This window comes from Engystomops pustulosus, chromosome 4, assembly GCF_040894005.1.
Source record: "Engystomops pustulosus chromosome 4, aEngPut4.maternal, whole genome shotgun sequence".
NCBI classification, from domain to species: Eukaryota; Metazoa; Chordata; class Amphibia; order Anura; family Leptodactylidae; genus Engystomops; species Engystomops pustulosus.
The window spans coordinates 228,099,835-228,119,168 of record NC_092414.1 but is presented as its reverse complement, the minus strand read 5'-3'; the positions used below and the strand labels follow the sequence as shown (position 1 = coordinate 228,119,168).

Here is a 19,334-nt window from a genome sequence, read left to right as displayed (position 1 = left end):
TGTGACTCCCAGGCAGGGGCCGGGGCTGTGACTCCCAGGCAGGGGGCGGGGCTGTGTCTACTTTTCAGTAGCAATAGATGGAAATAGGACCTGTCACCGTGAGACCTGGTGTGTGTTCTTCCAGAATGTTCCGACTGTTGTGATCGTGGATCTTCGCCTCTGTGCTGTAAAGTTGTGTCCTGACGCCGACAGAAGATTTTGCTTTGAAGTTGTTTCACCGTCAAAGTGAGTAGAAACTGTAAGACCCCCCTGGATATCCATACAAAAGAAACCCCCCCAATATAATTCTCACCTGGTCATGTACAGAAGTCATGAGTATAGTAGTTATATTCCTGTACATAGGGGGCAGTATTATAGTAGTTATATTCCTGTACATAGGGGGCAGTATTATAGTAGTTATATTCCTGTACATAGGGGGCAGTATTATAGTAGTTATATTCCTGTACATAGGGGGCAGTATTATAGTAGTTATATTCCTGTACATAGGGGGCGGTATTATAGTAGTTATATTCCTGTACATAGGGGGCGGTATTATAGTAGTTATATTCCTGTACATAGGGGGCGGTATTATAGTAGTTATATTCCTGTACATAGGGGGCGGTATTATAGTAGTTATATACCTGTACATAGGGGGCGGTATTATAGTAGTTATATACCTGTACATAGGGGGCGGTATTATAGTAGTTATATACCTGTACATAGGGGGCGGTATTATAATAGTTATATTCCTGTACATAGGGGGGCGGTATTATAGTAGTTATATTCCTGTACATAGGGGGCGGTATTATAGTAGTTATATTCCTGTACATAGGGGGCGGTATTATAGTAGTTATATTCCTGTACATAGGGGGCGGTATTATAGTAGTTATATTCCTGTACATAGGGGGCGGTATTATAGTAGTTATATTCCTGTACATAGGGGGCGGTATTATAGTAGTTATATTCCTGTACATTGGAGGCGGTATTATAGTAGTTATATTCCTGTACATTGGAGGCGGTATTATAGTAGTTATATTCTTGTACATTGGAGGCGGTATTATAGTAGTTATATTCTTGTACATAGGGGGCGGTATTATAGTAGTTATACTCTTGTACATAGGGGGCGGTATTATAGTAGTTATACTCTTGTACATAGGGGGCGGTATTATAGTAGTTATACTCTTGTACATAGGGGGCGGTATTATAGTAGTTATACTCTTGTACATAGGGGGCGGTATTATAGTAGTTATACTCTTGTACATAGGGGGCGGTATTATAGTAGTTATACTCTTGTACATAGGGGGCGGTATTATAGTAGTTATACTCCTGTACATAGGGGGCGGTATTATAGTAGTTATACTCCTGTACATAGGGGGCGGTATTATAGTAGTTATACTCCTGTACATAGGGGGCGGTATTATAGTAGTTATACTCCTGTACATAGGGGGCGGTATTATAGTAGTTATACTCCTGTACATAGGGGGCGGTATTATAGTAGTTATACTCCTGTACATAGGGGGCGGTATTATAGTAGTTATACTCCTGTACATAGGGGGCGGTATTATAGTAGTTATACTCCTGTACATAGGGGGCGGTATTATAGTAGTTATACTCCTGTACATAGGGGGCGGTATTATAGTAGTTATACTCCTGTACATAGGGGGCGGTATTATAGTAGTTATACTCCTGTACATAGGGGGCGGTATTATAGTAGTTATACTCCTGTACATAGGGGGCGGTATTATAGTAGTTATACTCCTGTACATAGGGGGCGGTATTATAGTAGTTATACTCCTGTACATAGGGGGCGGTATTATAGTAGTTATACTCCTGTACATAGGGGGCGGTATTATAGTAGTTATACTCCTGTACATAGGGGGCGGTATTATAGTAGTTATACTCCTGTACATAGGGGGCGGTATTATAGTAGTTATACTCCTGTACATAGGGGGCGGTATTATAGTAGTTATACTCCTGTACATAGGGGGCGGTATTATAGTAGTTATACTCCTGTACATAGGGGGCGGTATTATAGTAGTTATACTCCTGTACATAGGGGGCGGTATTATAGTAGTTATACTCCTGTACATAGGGGGCGGTATTATAGTAGTTATACTCCTGTACATAGGGGGCGGTATTATAGTAGTTATACTCCTGTACATAGGGGGCGGTATTATAGTAGTTAGATTCCTGTACATAGGGGGCGGTATTATAGTAGTTAGATTCCTGTACATAGGGGGCGGTATTATAGTAGTTAGATTCCTGTACATAGGGGGCGGTATTATAGTAGTTAGATTCCTGTACATAGGGGGCGGTATTATAGTAGTTAGATTCCTGTACATAGGGGGCGGTATTATAGTAGTTAGATTCCTGTACATAGGGGGCGGTATTATAGTAGTTAGATTCCTGTACATAGGGGGCGGTATTATAGTAGTTAGATTCCTGTACATAGGGGGCGGTATTATAGTAGTTAGATTCCTGTACATAGGGGGCGGTATTATAGTAGTTAGATTCCTGTACATAGGGGGCGGTATTATAGTAGTTAGATTCCTGTACATAGGGGGCGGTATTATAGTAGTTAGATTCCTGTACATAGGGGGCGGTATTATAGTAGTTAGATTCCTGTACATAGGGGGCGGTATTATAGTAGTTAGATTCCTGTACATAGGGGGCGGTATTATAGTAGTTAGATTCCTGTACATAGGGGGCGGTATTATAGTAGTTAGATTCCTGTACATAGGGGGCGGTATTATAGTAGTTAGATTCCTGTACATAGGGGGCGGTATTATAGTAGTTAGATTCCTGTACATAGGGGGCGGTATTATAGTAGTTAGATTCCTGTACATAGGGGGCGGTATTATAGTAGTTAGATTCCTGTACATAGGGGGCGGTATTATAGTAGTTAGATTCCTGTACATAGGGGGCGGTATTATAGTAGTTAGATTCCTGTACATAGGGGGCGGTATTATAGTAGTTAGATTCCTGTACATAGGGGGCGGTATTATAGTAGTTAGATTCCTGTACATAGGGGGCGGTATTATAGTAGTTAGATTCCTGTACATAGGGGGCGGTATTATAGTAGTTAGATTCCTGTACATAGGGGGCGGTATTATAGTAGTTAGATTCCTGTACATAGGGGGCGGTATTATAGTAGTTAGATTCCTGTACATAGGGGGCGGTATTATAGTAGTTAGATTCCTGTACATAGGGGGCGGTATTATAGTAGTTAGATTCCTGTACATAGGGGGCGGTATTATAGTAGTTAGATTCCTGTACATAGGGGGCGGTATTATAGTAGTTAGATTCCTGTACATAGGGGGCGGTATTATAGTAGTTAGATTCCTGTACATAGGGGGCGGTATTATAGTAGTTAGATTCCTGTACATAGGGGGCGGTATTATAGTAGTTAGATTCCTGTACATAGGGGGCGGTATTATAGTAGTTAGATTCCTGTACATAGGGGGCGGTATTATAGTAGTTAGATTCCTGTACATAGGGGGCGGTATTATAGTAGTTAGATTCCTGTACATAGGGGGCGGTATTATAGTAGTTAGATTCCTGTACATAGGGGGCGGTATTATAGTAGTTAGATTCCTGTACATAGGGGGCGGTATTATAGTAGTTAGATTCCTGTACATAGGGGGCGGTATTATAGTAGTTAGATTCCTGTACATAGGGGGCGGTATTATAGTAGTTAGATTCCTGTACATAGGGGGCGGTATTATAGTAGTTAGATTCCTGTACATAGGGGGCGGTATTATAGTAGTTAGATTCCTGTACATAGGGGGCGGTATTATAGTAGTTAGATTCCTGTACATAGGGGGCGGTATTATAGTAGTTAGATTCCTGTACATAGGGGGCGGTATTATAGTAGTTAGATTCCTGTACATAGGGGGCGGTATTATAGTAGTTAGATTCCTGTACATAGGGGGCGGTATTATAGTAGTTAGATTCCTGTACATAGGGGGCGGTATTATAGTAGTTAGATTCCTGTACATAGGGGGCGGTATTATAGTAGTTAGATTCCTGTACATAGGGGGCGGTATTATAGTAGTTAGATTCCTGTACATAGGGGGCGGTATTATAGTAGTTAGATTCCTGTACATAGGGGGCGGTATTATAGTAGTTAGATTCCTGTACATAGGGGGCGGTATTATAGTAGTTAGATTCCTGTACATAGGGGGCGGTATTATAGTAGTTATATCCCTGTACATAGGGGGCAGTATTATAGTAGTTATATTCTTGTACATAGGGGGCAGTATTATAGCAGTTATATTCCTGTACATAGGGGGCAGTATTATAGCAGTTATATTCCTGTACATAGGGGGCAGTATTATAGTAGTTATATCCCTGTACATAGGGGGCAGTATTATAGTAGTTATATTCTTGTACATAGGAGGCAGTATTATAGTAGTTATATTCTTGTACATAGGAGGCAGTATTATAGTAGTTATATTCTTGTACATAGGGGGCAGTATTATAGTAGTTATATTCTTGTACATAGGGGGCAGTATTATAGTAGTTATATTCCTGTACATAGGGGGCAGTATTATAGTAGTTATATTCCTGTACATAGGGGGCAGTATTATAGTAGTTATATTCTTGTACATAGGGGGCAGTATTATAGTAGTTATATTCTTGTACATAGGGGGCAGTATTATAGTAGTTATATTCTTGTACATAGGGGGCAATTTTTATTAGTATAAAACAAACAAAAATACAGAAATACTTTTCCATCAAATAAATCAAAATCAGAAGTCATTCAGTACAAATCATACAAGAGCATAAGAGAGAAAAATTAGATCAACTTTAACTTGAGTCCAATCACATTGTACAACCATATGTCAGTCTAGATGAATGTTCCTCCATAGACTCCTATTCTCCTCCTTTTTCTTGACCTCCAATGACCTGATCCACCTGAGCTCTGACATGATGAGGCTTATGGCTTTGTCATGATGGAAGGTCTCACCATGTATGGACACCCTCGTCCTGATTTGCCAGTGATAATACTTTATGACCTGGATCACTATATACATGGTCTCCCGGTTGATGTTGCTTACATTAGATGTTATACCATAGAGGATTTCCGGGTACTGTAGGGACTGCAACAAGGGACTCCTAAGCTTGGTGGATATTTCACGCCAAATATTCCGACCACCCGAGCACTGAGAGATAAAATGGACCATAGTCTCCTCCTGCTGACACCCGAGGGGACACATGCGGTCTGTCACACTCAGGAACTTTAGGTTCCCCCTAACAAAGAGCTTCCCTTGTAATGAGAGCCAGGCAATGTCACCGAACTTGGGGGGCAGCCTCCGACCATTCAGAAACTTTAGACTGTCCTTTAGTGTGGTGGTTGGACAATCTGGAAGTGCCAGCTGTAGAGAGTAGAAGGTCCTACATATACGGGAGTACAGATCTTTCCTGGTCTTACTCTCAATAAAACCCTTGTCTATCCCCCATTTCTTCAGACACCTTATTCCATACTCCAGATACTGGGGGAGGAAGCCAGGAGTCCATCGGCCCCTCTTGAGACTTCCGCCTCGCATCCAAGATTCTGCAAAAGGCAATATCCAGTCCCTGACACTACTTACCCACAGGGGACTGTGGTTTGAGTTCAAGTTACCAAAATTAGCTTTCAGAAACATGGAGTCAAAGAAAACCCTTGGATTAAACATATCCAGCCCACCCTCTCTCCTCTGCAGGTAGGTGATCCCTCTTTTTACTGGGTTCAACCTGTTCCCCCATAAAAGCTGGAAGAACAGGCTAAAAAGCCTAGCGGAGAAAGATTCTGGCAAAGGAAAGACGACAGAGACGTAGAGGAAGACAGGGACCAGGTAAGTCTTCAGCAGAGTAACCCTTTCTCTATAGGTCAGCCTCCAGTTCTTCCATCGCTGAACCTTTGCATTTCCGGTATCCAACTTCTCCTCCCAATTTAGTTTGGCATTGTCTTCCCTCCCAAATTTAACCCCAAGGATCTTAATATGGGTGGAGGCCTTGGCGAACTGTGGTAAATTGTCCCGGAATACCGTACTTTGATAAAGTTGCCCATAGATAATCGTGATCAACCCTGTCAAAGGCTTTAGCCTGGTCCAGACCTACAACATATCTCCCACACCTCAGAGCTTTACATCTCTCAAACATCTCCCTTATCGAGATGACTGCTCCAGAGATGTTCCGCCCTCTTACCGTGCCGTACTGAGAGCCTGCCAACAGTGCCGGGGACAAACAGACTAATCTACAGAATAGAATTTTTGCCAGAATTTTCCTGTCGACATTCAAGAGGGCGATCGGCCTCCAGTTCTTGATGTCACTCGGCTCTTTCCCTTTAGACAGCAGGATTAACGATGAGACTCTCATGCATGGAGGCATCAGGTGATTTTCTAGACAATTTCTGTAAACATCCACGAGGATTGGAGCTAAGAGGTCTCTGAACTTCTTATAAAATTCTGCTGTAATACCGTCAGGACCTGGTGCCTTCTTCAGATGTAACTTATCAATCGCCTCTTTTATCTCCTCCACCGTTATTTCTGCTGTCAAAGGAGAAAAGTCCAATTCTCTAGTGTCAGGGCCTGGAGTTGCCTCCAAGAATTGGGCCACTTTTTCCTTATCCAAAGCTTTCTTCTGAAACAAGTCAGTATAGTACGATCTCACCACCCCCAGGATTCCCTCCCGAGACTCTTGTAAGACACCCTGGGAGTCAGTGAGACCTGCGATCAGTTTTTTCTCCACACGCTCCCGGCAATTCTCAAACGGATCCGGTGCCCCTCGGGTGCCATAGTCACGGTCGACCACCAGGGAGGTGTACCTACTGTACTTATACTGCCTTATCTCAGATTTCAGCCGGTCAATGCTTTGTTGGTCATCCCCACCCGCCGAATAGAGTGACTCCAATTCTTTACAGTCTCAGATACTGGCTGTACTTACTTCTCCCCTTCTTAATTGACAGTCTCTGTAAGAGGGACCGGATCTCCTCCTTGACGTCCTCCCACCAGTCGGCCATGTTGTTATAAAAATCCACTCTGTCCAGTTGATGCTGCAAAAAAGATGAAATGTATTCCTGCACCGAGTTATCATCTAGTAGACTACAATTAAGTCTCCACAGCCCTCTACCAGCCTCAGGATACTTTGTAGCACCCAAACAAAAATATAAGGCAAAGTGATCCGAATATGGGACATTCCTTTCCATTCTCTCACTGATGGCTTCAGTAGGACTCACCAGAGCTAGATCTATTCTACTTCTGCGTCCTGCACAGGTGTAAGTAAACTTAGGACTCCTACCACCCTGTACAAAAACATCGGACAGGCCAGCCTGCTGAATTATGCTATTAAGGACCTTACAGTCCCTGGTAAGGGGCCTACTGTTCCTGTCCCTGGTGGTAGTGGTGGCATTAAAGTCCCCAGCCATGATGACCGGAATAGACGTGAATAGATATGGCTTCACATCATTAAAAAGCTGAGTCCTTTCGGTCACTGTCTGTGGGCCATAGATGTTAATGAGCCGGAGTCTTCTGCCTCTGATGGTGACCTCTAGCAGCAGGCACCGTCCCATCGATACCTCTGTGAGTCTGTGGACGGTGACATCATGGGTGTTAAACAAAATCGAGACCCCGGCATAAGGCTCCACAGCCAGCGACCAAAAGGAAGGACCAGACTGCCAATCTCTCTCCGCCTCTCGTAGGAGACCCAAGGTGTTTAAACGGGTCTCCTGTAAGAAAAACACATCGGCATTGAGATATCTTAGATGTTCATATACAGCATGTCTGGTCCTTCTAGCCCTAATACTATTCACATTGCTGGTGACCACAGTAAGATGGAAGCCTGCCATCATGAGAAGAAACAAAAAGATCATCCCCATTCACGCATCTGCTGCCGGCAGGAACAGACAAGACACTGATCTCGCGGGATCATTCTAAATATAAGTCCTCAGAGGCTTAGATATCCCCACTATATTCCAGCACAAGAGAGCAATCAGCTAAAAGTCTGCAAATATCCTCCTAGCACAGAGAGAAACATCTGGACCTGAAGAAGGGGCCAATCCCGCCCCGAAACGCGTAGTCCACTTTTACAAATAATTTTAACTAAAGACTTTTGTTTCTAAAAAATATTGTTGTAATAAATTCTTGTACCACTTTAAAAAATTCACATTGATACGTGTGATAACTGTCAAGTTCCTATATTTTTGTCATAAGCAGCGCGACCAAAATACTGGTTAAAAGACAAATAACCGCTTGCATCCCCATCATAAGTCAGAGTTATCTTCCTGACTACCGGCTTCCATATCCCATACAGACTGAGACTCGGCATGAAGGGGTCTCCTTTTTGTCGGAGGATCTCCCCCTGGATCATCGTCATATTCCTCCATCATGCGTTTCAATTCTCTCTCTAATTCCTCATCTTCATCTGACTCGGACAGTACACTGTACCTGTTTGTTGTCACAGTAACGTCCGCCTGACTCTCAACTCTCATTTTAGAGGGTTTTTGAACAGTGGTCCATGCACTCTCGGGTTTGCGGGTGCTCTTGTCCTTCTTTCTCTTTTTAACAACATTATAATTATCCCCGGTGGTAGGTGCTGGTGCCGAGGCAGGGGAAGGGACAGGCACTGGCTGCTCCACTACCTCCATGTCCCCCTCTGTGTTACCTGTGTCTGGGTGGTCTGGGGCAGTACCACTAATATCTGGGGTCTCTGGCACTGTACACACTGACCCTGACAATAGGGCCTCCTCCTCCTGCTCCTCATCTGGCACATCTGCCCCTTCCATCAGGTCTTCATCAGGCAGGTCCCTACAGATGTTGTGCCAGGCATCAGGACAGTCCCTATGGGGGTGACCGATTTGACCACAAAGGTTACATCTGATGGTCTTGCAGTTGGCGCTCACATGGCCGAGGTCCCCGCACAGGGTGCACTTCACTGTGGTGCAGTTACTCACCATGTGACCGGATCTCCCACACCTAAAGCATAGCCTGGGCTGACCGACATAAAAGCACACACCCTTCTCTCTGCCGATAAAGAAGGAGTTGGGGAGGTGATGGGTGATGTTCTGGTGTTGATGCAATTTAACCAGGACCCTCCACCCCCCCGGTCCAGATTCCATCCTCATCCCTGGTCTTGGTCATGTCTGACATGAGGGTGCAATGTCTCTTGAGCCAGGTAATGATATCCTGAGGGGGGACAGACTCGTTCCAGAACATGATGGTGACAATCGCTGTATCTGGCTTGGATATGGGAATGAAACTAAACTTGTTCCACCCCTCAGTATCTCTGTACCGGGGACATTGAGCCCAGAACCGGTCCAGATTAGACATCAGCTTGAAGCTAATGTCATACCCCTGTCTATCAGGCAGATTTATTACGGCCAGGATGTCGGCTGGCTGGAAACCCATCTGGGTGCACAACATGTCCCTGACCACGTGCCGCCTGTCAGGCAGATCCTCCTTAGCTCCCCTATGCCTAAACCTGACAACGTTCCTCCTCTTGAAGGCCTGACCAGTATAGCTGGTATTAGAGGAGAAGAATGGGGAACCCCGACTCCATGCATTACCTGATGACTGACCCCTGTCCCGCACCCTCCATAACAACACCAGGGCTCTCGGTGTCACCAGCTGCCATAGAAAGCTCCATGGATGACTCCACAGCTGGGACATTACCTCCCACAGAACCTTCAGCAATAACAGAACCTTCAGCAATAACAGAAGTATCAGCAATAACAGAACCTTCAGCAATAACAGAACCTTCAGCAATAACAGAAGTATCAGCAATAACAGAACCTTCAGCAATAACAGAAGTATCAGCAATAACAGAACCTTCAGCAATAACAGAACCATCAGCAATAACAGAACCATCAGCAATAACAGAACCTTCAGCAATAACAGAACCTTCAGCAATAACAGAACCATCAGCAATAACAGAACCATCAGCAATAACAGAACCATCAGCAATAACAGAACCTTCAGCAATAACAGAACCTTCAGCAATAACAAAATCATCAGCATTAACCCCTTGCATAGTACAGTCCCGAATGTCCTGCTCAAAAACACTCTGCACATCACAGTCCTGAGTAGGAACCCCCTGAGGTGCTACAGAATTACCTTCAGGTGTTAGTCCAGAGTCCTCCTGCTGTGCGCTGCCACCTGGGACTTGTGGTGCCTGCACCGCCACTTCACTGCTGTTATCAGTTTTACTTGCAGCTGGGACTTGTAGTACCTCGTCAGGGACTGCTGGGACTTGTAGTGCCTTACTGGGGGCTGCTGGAGAATTTGGCTGCTGTTGTCTTCTCTTGTACACCTCACCCTCCTGGAAAGGCAGAGTAGCTGGTTGCAGTATGGGTCTTGCTTGTGCCTGCTGGCTCTCAGACCTGGATGTTGAGGCCTTGTCTTTCTCAAACCTCTGCTGGTTTCTGTAGGTCTCTCCCACTGGTCCCATTTGGTCAATAGTGGCCTCCATCTCCTGCACAACATCAGCGAGCTGTTTGGCCAGTGAGTCCAGCTTCCTATCTAGCAGGGCCTGCTTCCCCGGGTTTGCAGTCTTTAGCTTATATGTGCAGTCTATCTGTTTCTGCATATACAGTGTGTGTTTCTTCAGTGTCTCCATTTTTCTCACCAGTTCTGGTATCTGAGCGGCCAGCTGGAGCTCTGGTGATGGCTCTGGGGGCTGCAGTTTGCTGCGGGGGGCTTGCTCAGGGTTGCTTGCAGTACTGGATCCTCTGGGTGCACTGCCACCGCTTTTCCCTTGCACTGGACCCTGCGTTTTTGGCGCAGAGCACTGTGATCCCTGGAGTTTTGCGGTCATTGCTGCTGCACGGGCCTCACAATCTCCTGGTGGGCGACTGGATCCCAGATGTCTTGCAGATTCACCTGTAGCACCTTTTGGTCTTCCCTCATGGCTGCTTCTGGTCACAGCCTGCATTCCCCCAGACCTGGTGCGCTCAGAAGGTAACACAACACTCTGCTGCAGGTTCTCCTGGATGGTCTGTCTCTCCAGTGATGTCCTCCTCTGCCTGCCCGGGGTGGAGGTGGATTGTCCGTCTCTCCAGTGATGTCCTCCTCTGCCTGCCCGGGGTGGAGGTGGATTGTCTGCCTCTCCAGTGATGTCCTCCTCTGCCTGCCCGGGGTGGAGGTGGATTGTCTGCCTCTCCAGTGATGTCCTCCTCTGCCTGCCCGGGGTGGAGGTGGATTGTCTGCCTCTCCAGTGATGTCCTCCTCTGCCTGCCCGGGGTGGAGGTGGATTGTCTGCCTCTCCAGTGATGTCCTCCTCTGCCTGCCCGGGGTGGAGGTGGATTGTCTGCCTCTCCAGTGATGTCCTCCTCTGCCTGCCCGGGGTGGAGGTGGATTGTCTGTCTCTCCAGTGATGTCCTCCTCTGCCTGCCCGGGGTGGAGGTGGATTGTCTGCCTCTCCAGTGATGTCCTCCTCTGCCTGCCTGGGGTGGAGGTGGATGGTCTGCCTCTCCAGTGATGTCCTCCTCTGCCTGCCCGGGGTGGAGGTGGATGGTCCGTCTCTCCAGTGATGTCCTCCTCTGCCTGCCCGGGGTGGAGGTGGATGGTCCGTCTCTCCAGTGATGTCCTCCCCTGCCTGCCCGGGGTGGAGGTGGATTGTCTGCCTCTCCAGTGATGTCCTCCTCTGCCTGCCCGGGGTGGAGGTGGATGGTCCGTCTCTCCAGTGATGTCCTCCTCTGCCTGCCCGGGGTGGAGGTGGATGGTCCGTCTCTCCAGTGATGTCCTCCTCTGTCTGCCCGGGGTGGAGGTGGATGGTCCGTCTCTCCAGTGATGTCCTCCTCTGCCTGCCCGGGGTGGAGGTGGATGGTCCGTCTCTCCAGTGATGTCCTCCTCTGCCTGCCCGGGGTGGAGGTGGATGGTCCGTCTCTCCAGTGATGTCCTCCTCTGCTTGCCCGGGGTGGAGGTGGATGGTCTGCCTCTCCAGTGATGTCCTCCTCTGCCTGCCCGGGGTGGAGGTGGATTGTCCGTCTCTCCAGTGATGTCCTCCTCTGCCTGCCCGGGGTGGAGGTGGATGGTCCGTCTCTCCAGTGATGTCCTCCTCTGCCTGCCCGGGGTGGAGGTGGATGGTCCGTCTCTCCAGTGATGTCCTCCTCTGCCTGCCCGGGGTGGAGGTGGATGGTCTGCCTCTCCAGTGATGTCCTCCTCTGCCTGCCCGGGGTGGAGGTGGATTGTCCGTCTCTCCAGTGATGTCCTCCTCTGCCTGCCCGGGGTGGAGGTGGATTGTCTGTCTCTCCAGTGATGTCCTCCTCTGCCTGCCCGGGGTGGAGGTGGATGGTCTGCTTCTCCAGTGATGTCCTCCTCTGCCTGCCCGGGGTGGAGGTGGATGGTCCGTCTCTCCAGTGATGTCCTCCTCTGCCTGCCCGGGGTGGAGTTGGATTGTCTGCCTCTCCAGTGATGTCCTCCTCTGCCTGCCCGGGGTGGAGGTGGATTGTCTGCCTCTCCAGTGATGTCCTCTTCTGCCTACCCGGGGTGGAGGTGGATGGTCCGTCTCTCCAGTGATGTCCTCCTCTGCCTGCCCGGGGTGTAGGTGGATGGTCTACCTCTCCAGTGATGTCCTCCTCTGCCTGCCCGGGGTGGAGGTGGATTGTCTGCCTCTCCAGTGATGTCCTCCTCTGCCTGCCCGGGGTGGAGGTGGATTGTCCACCTGAGGCCTGGGATGGAGGCTGCTGCTCACTCTCACTGTTTCTTTCTTTTTGTCTTTCCACCATTGTTTCTTTACATACAGACACAGATTGCTTCACCAGACTCTTACTTTTTGCTGTTTCTTGTTCCACAACAACTTTTACCAGATTTCTTGGACTGCAGACATTTGCTGAATCTTTGGGATTAAAATCCCTTGCAGAATGTGTCTGGGTATTAGTTCCCAGTTTAGGCCTTGAAGCCTGGGCCTTGGTTGGGGAATCTCCCCGCCCAGGGTGCCCCGCCCTGGGCTAGCTCCAGACATTGCAAAGTCTCACGAGCACCACTTGCACACGTCCTCACAGCTAGGAGGCAGTATTATAGTAGTTATATTCCTGTACATAGGGGGCAGTATTATAGTAGTTATATTCCTGTACATAGGGGGCAGTATTATAGTAGTTATATTCCTGTACATAGGGGCAGTATTATAGTAGTTATATTCCTGTACATAGGGAGCAGTATTATAGTAGTTATATCCCTGTACATAGGGGGCAGTATTATAGTAGTTATATTCCTGTACATAGGGGGCAGTATTATAGTAGTTATATTCCTGTACATAGGGGGCAGTATTATACTAGATATATTCCTGTACATAGGGGGCAGTATTATAGTAGTTATATCCCTGTACATAGGGGGCAGTATTATAGTAGTTATATTCCTGTACATAGGGGGCAGTATTATAGTAGTTATATTCCTGTACATAGGGGGCAGTATTATAGTAGTTATATTCCTGTACATAGGGGGCAGTATTATAGTAGTTATATTCCTGTACATAGGGGGCAGTATTATAGTAGTTATATTCCTGTACATAGGGGGCAGTATTATAGTAGTTATATTCCTGTACATAGGGGGCAGTATTATAGTAGTTATATTCCTGTACATAGGGGGCAATTTTTATTGTAAAAACCAACAAAATACAATTAAACAAAATCATAAATACATTCTTCTGTATACACAATTAGGAATCAAACAAATATAAACTCAGAGTAAATGTAACTTAGAGTCCATAGCTGCTGCTGGAAAGGAAAAAGAAGAAAACTAAATCAATAAATATAGAAATTAAACACCAGATATATTCCTCCATAATTTCCTATCTCTCTTGTCTTTCCTGACTTCCAGTGATTTTATCCACCTTAGCTCAGACAATATCTGGGATACCACAGCCGTGTAGTTATAGTCCTCACTATGCAGGGACACCCGGGTTCTGGCATGCCATTGGTAATACTTTATCACTGTTATTATGAGATACATGGTTCCCGGATCTATAATACCATCTGGAGATGGGACGCCATAGATGATGTCCGGGTACTGGAGGAATTGCAGCCTCGGGATGTTCAGCAGGTCAGATACTTCCTTCCAGATCTTCCTCCCTCCCCAGCACTCAGAGATGAAATGCTCCATCGTCTCCTCCTGCTGACACCCCAGGGGACACTTCCTATCTGCCACACACACAAACTTTAGGTTCCCTCTCACAAATAACTTCCCATGTAGTGACAACCAAGAGATATCAAACAACTTGGGGGGAAGTCGCTTCCCATTGAGGAACCTGAGACTCTTCTGTAAGGTGGTGGTCACACAGTCTCTGAGAGCAAGTGGTGAGTGGTAGAAAGCCCGACATATCCTAGTATAGAGGTCTCTCCTGGTGTTACTGACAATGTAGGACTTCTCCAGCTTCCACATCCTGACACACTTCAGACCATATACCAGATACTGGGGGAGGAAGCCAGGAGTCCATCGGCCCCTCTTGAGACTGCCGCCTCGCACCCAAGACTCTGCAAAAGGCAATATCCAGTCCCTGACACTACTTACCCACAGGAGACCATTGTTTGAGTCCAGGCAACCAAAATTAACTTTCAGAAACATGGAGTCAAAGAACACCCTTGGATTTAACATATCCAGACCACCCTCTCTTCTCTGCAGGTAGGTGATCCCTCTTTTTACTGGGTTCAACCTGTTCCTCCATAAAAGCTGGAAGAACAGGCTAAAGAGCCTAGCGGAGAAAGATTCTGGCAAAGGAAAGACGACCGAGACGTAGAGGAAGACAGGGACCAGGTAAGTCTTCATCAGAGTAACCCTTTCTCTATATGTCAGCCTCCAGTTCTTCCATCGCTGAACCTTTACATTTGCGGTATCCAACTTCTCTTCCCAATTTAGTTTGGCATTATCTTCCCTCCCAAATTTAACCCCAAGGATCTTAATATGGGTGGAGGCCTTGGCGAATTGTGGCAGATCAAAGCCAGGAGCAGCATCCAATGTCCAGAAAGCCTGACTCTTCTCAAGGTTGACCAGAGACCCGGAGGCCTCTGAGTAACTTCTGATGGCTGTGGATAACATCTCCACCTCACGAGGTTCAGATATCACCACAGTCACATCATCCGCGTAGGCGACTACCTTCAAAGGCAAGCAATGGGGGACAGGCACCCCCTGAAAATCACACCGCTGCAGTGATCTCAGGAACGGGTCGATAGCAAACACATACAGCAGTGGACTCAGAGGGCAGCCCTGTCGCACCCCAGCCTCTACCCCGAAAGTGTCCCCCTGCCAACCATTGATCAGAGGAAAGCTCTTCGCCTCTCTATATAAAGTTCTCAGCCAATCTATAAATTGTCCCGGAATACCGTACTTTGATAAAGTGGCCCATAGATAATCGTGATCAACCCTGTCAAAGGCTTTAGCCTGGTCCAGACCTACAACATATCTCCCACACCTCAGAGCTTTACATCTCTCAAACATCTCCCTTATCGAGATGACTGCTCCAGAGATGTTCCGCCCTCTTACTGTGCCGTACTGAGAGCCTGTCAACAGTGCCGGGGACAAACAGACTAATCTAGAGAAGAGGATTTTTGCCAGAATTTTCCTATCAACATTCAAGAGGGCGATCGGCCTCCAGTTCTTGATGTCACTCGGCTCCTTACCTTTAGACAGCAGAATAAGGGAGGACACTCTCATGGATGGAGGCATCAGGTGATTTTTTAGACAATTGGTAAACACATCCACAAGGATCGGGGCTAAGAGGTCCCTGAACTTCTTATAGAATTCTGCTGTAATACCGTCAGGACCTGGTGCCTTCTTCAGATGTAACTTATCAATGGCCTCTTTAACCTCCTCCTCTGTTATTTCTGCTGTCAAAGGAGAAAAGTCCAAATCTCTAGTGTCAGGGCCTGGAGTTGCCTCCAAGAATTGAGTCATTTTGTCTTTATCCAAAACCTTCTTCTGAAATAACTCAGCATAGTAGGATCTCACCACCCCCAGGATACCCTCCCGAGATTCCTGTAAAACTCCCTGGGAGTCAGTGAGACCTGTGATCGATTTCTTGGCCACACGTTCCCGGCAACTCTCATATGGATCAGGCGTGACTAAGTTTCCATAGTCACGCTCCACAACCAGGGACGTGTAGCGGCTGTACTGATACTGCTTTATTTCAGATTTCAGTCGGTCAATCTTTTGTTTGTCATCCCCACCCGCCGAATAGAGTGACTCCAATTCTTTCCGCAGCTTGAGATACTGGCTGTACTTACTCTTACCCTTCTTCACTGACAGTCTCTTCAAGAGGGACCGGATCTCCTCCTTGACGTCCTCCCACCAGTCGGATATGTGGTTATAGAAATACACTCTCTCCGATTCACCCTGTATAAGAGAGTGGACTTGCTCCTGGACAAACACATCTTCTAATAGGGTAGAATTTAGTCTCCACAAGCCTCTTCCTATATCTGGCCGTTCTGTATTACCTAAGTAGAAGTATAGGGCCAGGTGATCCGAGTATGGGACAGACTTCTCACTTCTATCCCCAATGACCTCCGAGGGACTCACCAGCGCTAGGTCTATTCTGCTATGCCTCCCAGCACAGGAGTAGGTAAATTTGGGTTTCCTACCACCCTGCACAAAGACATCAGACAAACCTGACTGTGCTATAATATCATTTAAGACCTTAGAGTCCCTAGCAAGAGGCCTACCAGTGGGTCTGTCACTCACTGTCCTAGTGGCGTTGAAATCACCCGTCATGATGACTGGGAGAGATGTAAATAAATATGGCTTCACATCATTAAATAGATTGACTCTGTCAGTCACTGTCTGTGGACCATAGATATTGATAAGCCGGAGCCTTCTACCTCGGTTAGTAACCTCCAGCACCAAACATCTTCCCATCGACACCTCGGTTAGTCTGTGAATGGTGACATCGTGGGTATTAAACAGTATGGAGACCCCGGCACACGGCTCCACAGACAGTGACCAGATGGACGGCCCGGAGCGCCATTCTCTCTCTGCTTCTTTTAACAAACTAAGACTATTAAGATGAGTCTCCTGTAGGAAAAAGACATCGGCATCGAGATAATGTAGATGTTCATACACCTCATGTCTTGTCCTTCTTGCCCTAATGCTGTTGACATTGCTAGATATTATTTTCAGATTAAAGTTCGCCATTAGAGCCATAACAAGAAGCAGAGAGAGTGTCCCCATCATCATAAATCTGGATCAGATCCCTCCTCTTCACCACCCGTCTCCATGTCTGATTCAGACTCTGGCCCCACCCTATGGGGTCTCCGTTTTGAGGGGGGGTCACCATCGGGATCCTCATCATACTCTGCCACCATCCTCTGCAATTCCTTCTCTAGCTCCTCCTCTGCGTCTGACTCTGAGAGGACACTGAATATATTGACTGTCATGGTCATGTCTGTTCCACTGTCCACTCTGATCTTAGATGACTTGTGAACTGTGGTCCACTCACCCTCAGGCTTCCGGGTGGACCTATCTTTTTTCCTCCTCTTATTAGCAGATGTTGTGGCTGAAGAGGGAATGAGCACTGAGGGTGGTGCAACCTGCTGGACAACTTCCATATCTCCCTCTGTGGTTTGGGTCTGAGGCTGGTCTGGTGTTGGTACAGCATCACTTGATTCTAGGACCTGCTGAGGTTCTGGCGTAGCCTGATCTGACCCTAATAACAAAGCCTCCTCCTCCCCCATGTCATCTGCCCCTGCCAATAGGTCTTCATCAGGGAAGCTCTTACATATGTTGTGCCAGGCATTGGGACAATCCCTGTGGGCATGCCCGATCTCACCGCACAGGTTACACCTGATGTTCTGGCAGTCCGCACTCACATGGCCGATATCCCCACACAGGCTGCACTTGACCACAGAGCAATTACTGGCGATGTGACCGACTCTACCGCATTTGAAGCATCTACGGGGCTGACCTGGATAGAAGCATACCCCCTTCTCCCGGCCAATGAAGAAGGAGTTGGGCAGATGCTGGGTTATGTTGTTGTACTGTCTTAATTTCACCAGGACCTTCCACCCTCCTGTCCAGATCCCGTCCTCATCCCGGGTCTTGGTGAGCTCTGACATGAGGTCACAGTGCCTCTTGAGCCAGATGACAATATCCTGCTGGGGAACAGACTCATTCCAGAAGATGACTGTGACAGTGACTGGACCAAGTTTAGAGATGGGGATGAAGCTGAAAGTATTCCACCCCTCTGCATCTCTAAACCTGGGGAAGATGGCCCAAAAGCGGTCCAGGTTGCCCATCAGCTTAAAGCTCACGTCATATCCCTGGTGATCGGGGAGGTTAATTACTGCCAAAATGTCACTTGGCGAGAAACCCATTTGTTCACACAATAGCGACCTGACCACAAACCGCCTGTCAGGTAGGTCCTCCTTGGCCCCTTTGTGCCTAAATCTCACCACATTCCTCCTCTTAAACGCCTGACCGGTGTAATGAGAGCCGGATGAAAAAGATGGTGCACCCCGGCTCCAGGCGTTGCCAGAAGAAGACTGGTGAGGGCCCGTACCCTGCTGTGTCTGGGGGCGCTGCGGGGGCTGCTGGGCTCCTGCACTCTGAGGGTCTGATACCTCAGCAACTAGAGGGGGGAAGTCCTGAGCATCAGACTGTACTACCCACTCCCCACCATCAGCCTCCATACACTGCTCTGCCTGCTCTATGGCAACATCCCACACAGACTGCGCTTCCCCTGCTGGAACATTATCACACACAATGGTATTATCAGGAGGAGATACAGATGCATCAGCATTATCACCAACATTGGGGGCAGCAGCATCACAGACAATAGGGGCAGCAGTATCACAGATATTAGAAACAGCATTAGGCACTGATGTATGAGCAGTATCAGGCACTGAAGTCCCATCAATGTCAGTACAATCAGTCCCAGCAGAGTCCTGATGATCCTGCTCAGATGCCACAGTGTTACCTTCAGGATCAGGTGCACAGTCCTGCTGCAGTGAGCCGTCATCTGGGACTTGTGGTGCTTGTTCTCCGCTACCATCAGGCAGATGTCCACGTTGCATGCTGAATGCTGGGACATGTGGTGTTTTCACTGCTCTGGTAACATCAGAGGGACGGCTGTGATCCTTCTGCTGATTGCAGGCTGCTGGGACTTGTGGTGCTTCTGCTGTGGGTGGTTGCTGTTTCATGGCTTTATCTTTCTTGTAGAGATCCCCTTGCTGGTATGGGAAAGTCGCAGGCTGGAGTATAGGTTTCCCCTTGGTCTCAGTTGCCGGATTAGATGCCCCTCCATGATGTCTCTGGGCCTGGAAGCGCTCCTGGTTCCTGTAGGTCTCTGCCAGGGGACCCATCTGCTCCAGGACAGCCTCAGTCTGGGCGACATTGTCAGCGAGCTGCTTGGCCAGGGTGGTCAGCTTCTTGTCTAACAGCTCATGTCTCTCCGGG

The 19,334-nt window shown here is 47.6% G+C and overlaps 1 protein-coding gene across 1 annotated transcript in view; it reads left to right on the top strand.

Annotated features, from left to right (window-relative positions):
• Positions 1-19,334, top strand: part of ACAP1 (ArfGAP with coiled-coil, ankyrin repeat and PH domains 1) — a 203,771-nt gene that overhangs the window by 72,741 nt on the left and 111,696 nt on the right. The window contains exon 10 of the mRNA XM_072150122.1: positions 125-225. Coding sequence (XP_072006223.1) covers positions 125-225 — 101 coding nt within the window. The remainder of the gene's footprint in view (positions 1-124; positions 226-19,334) is intronic.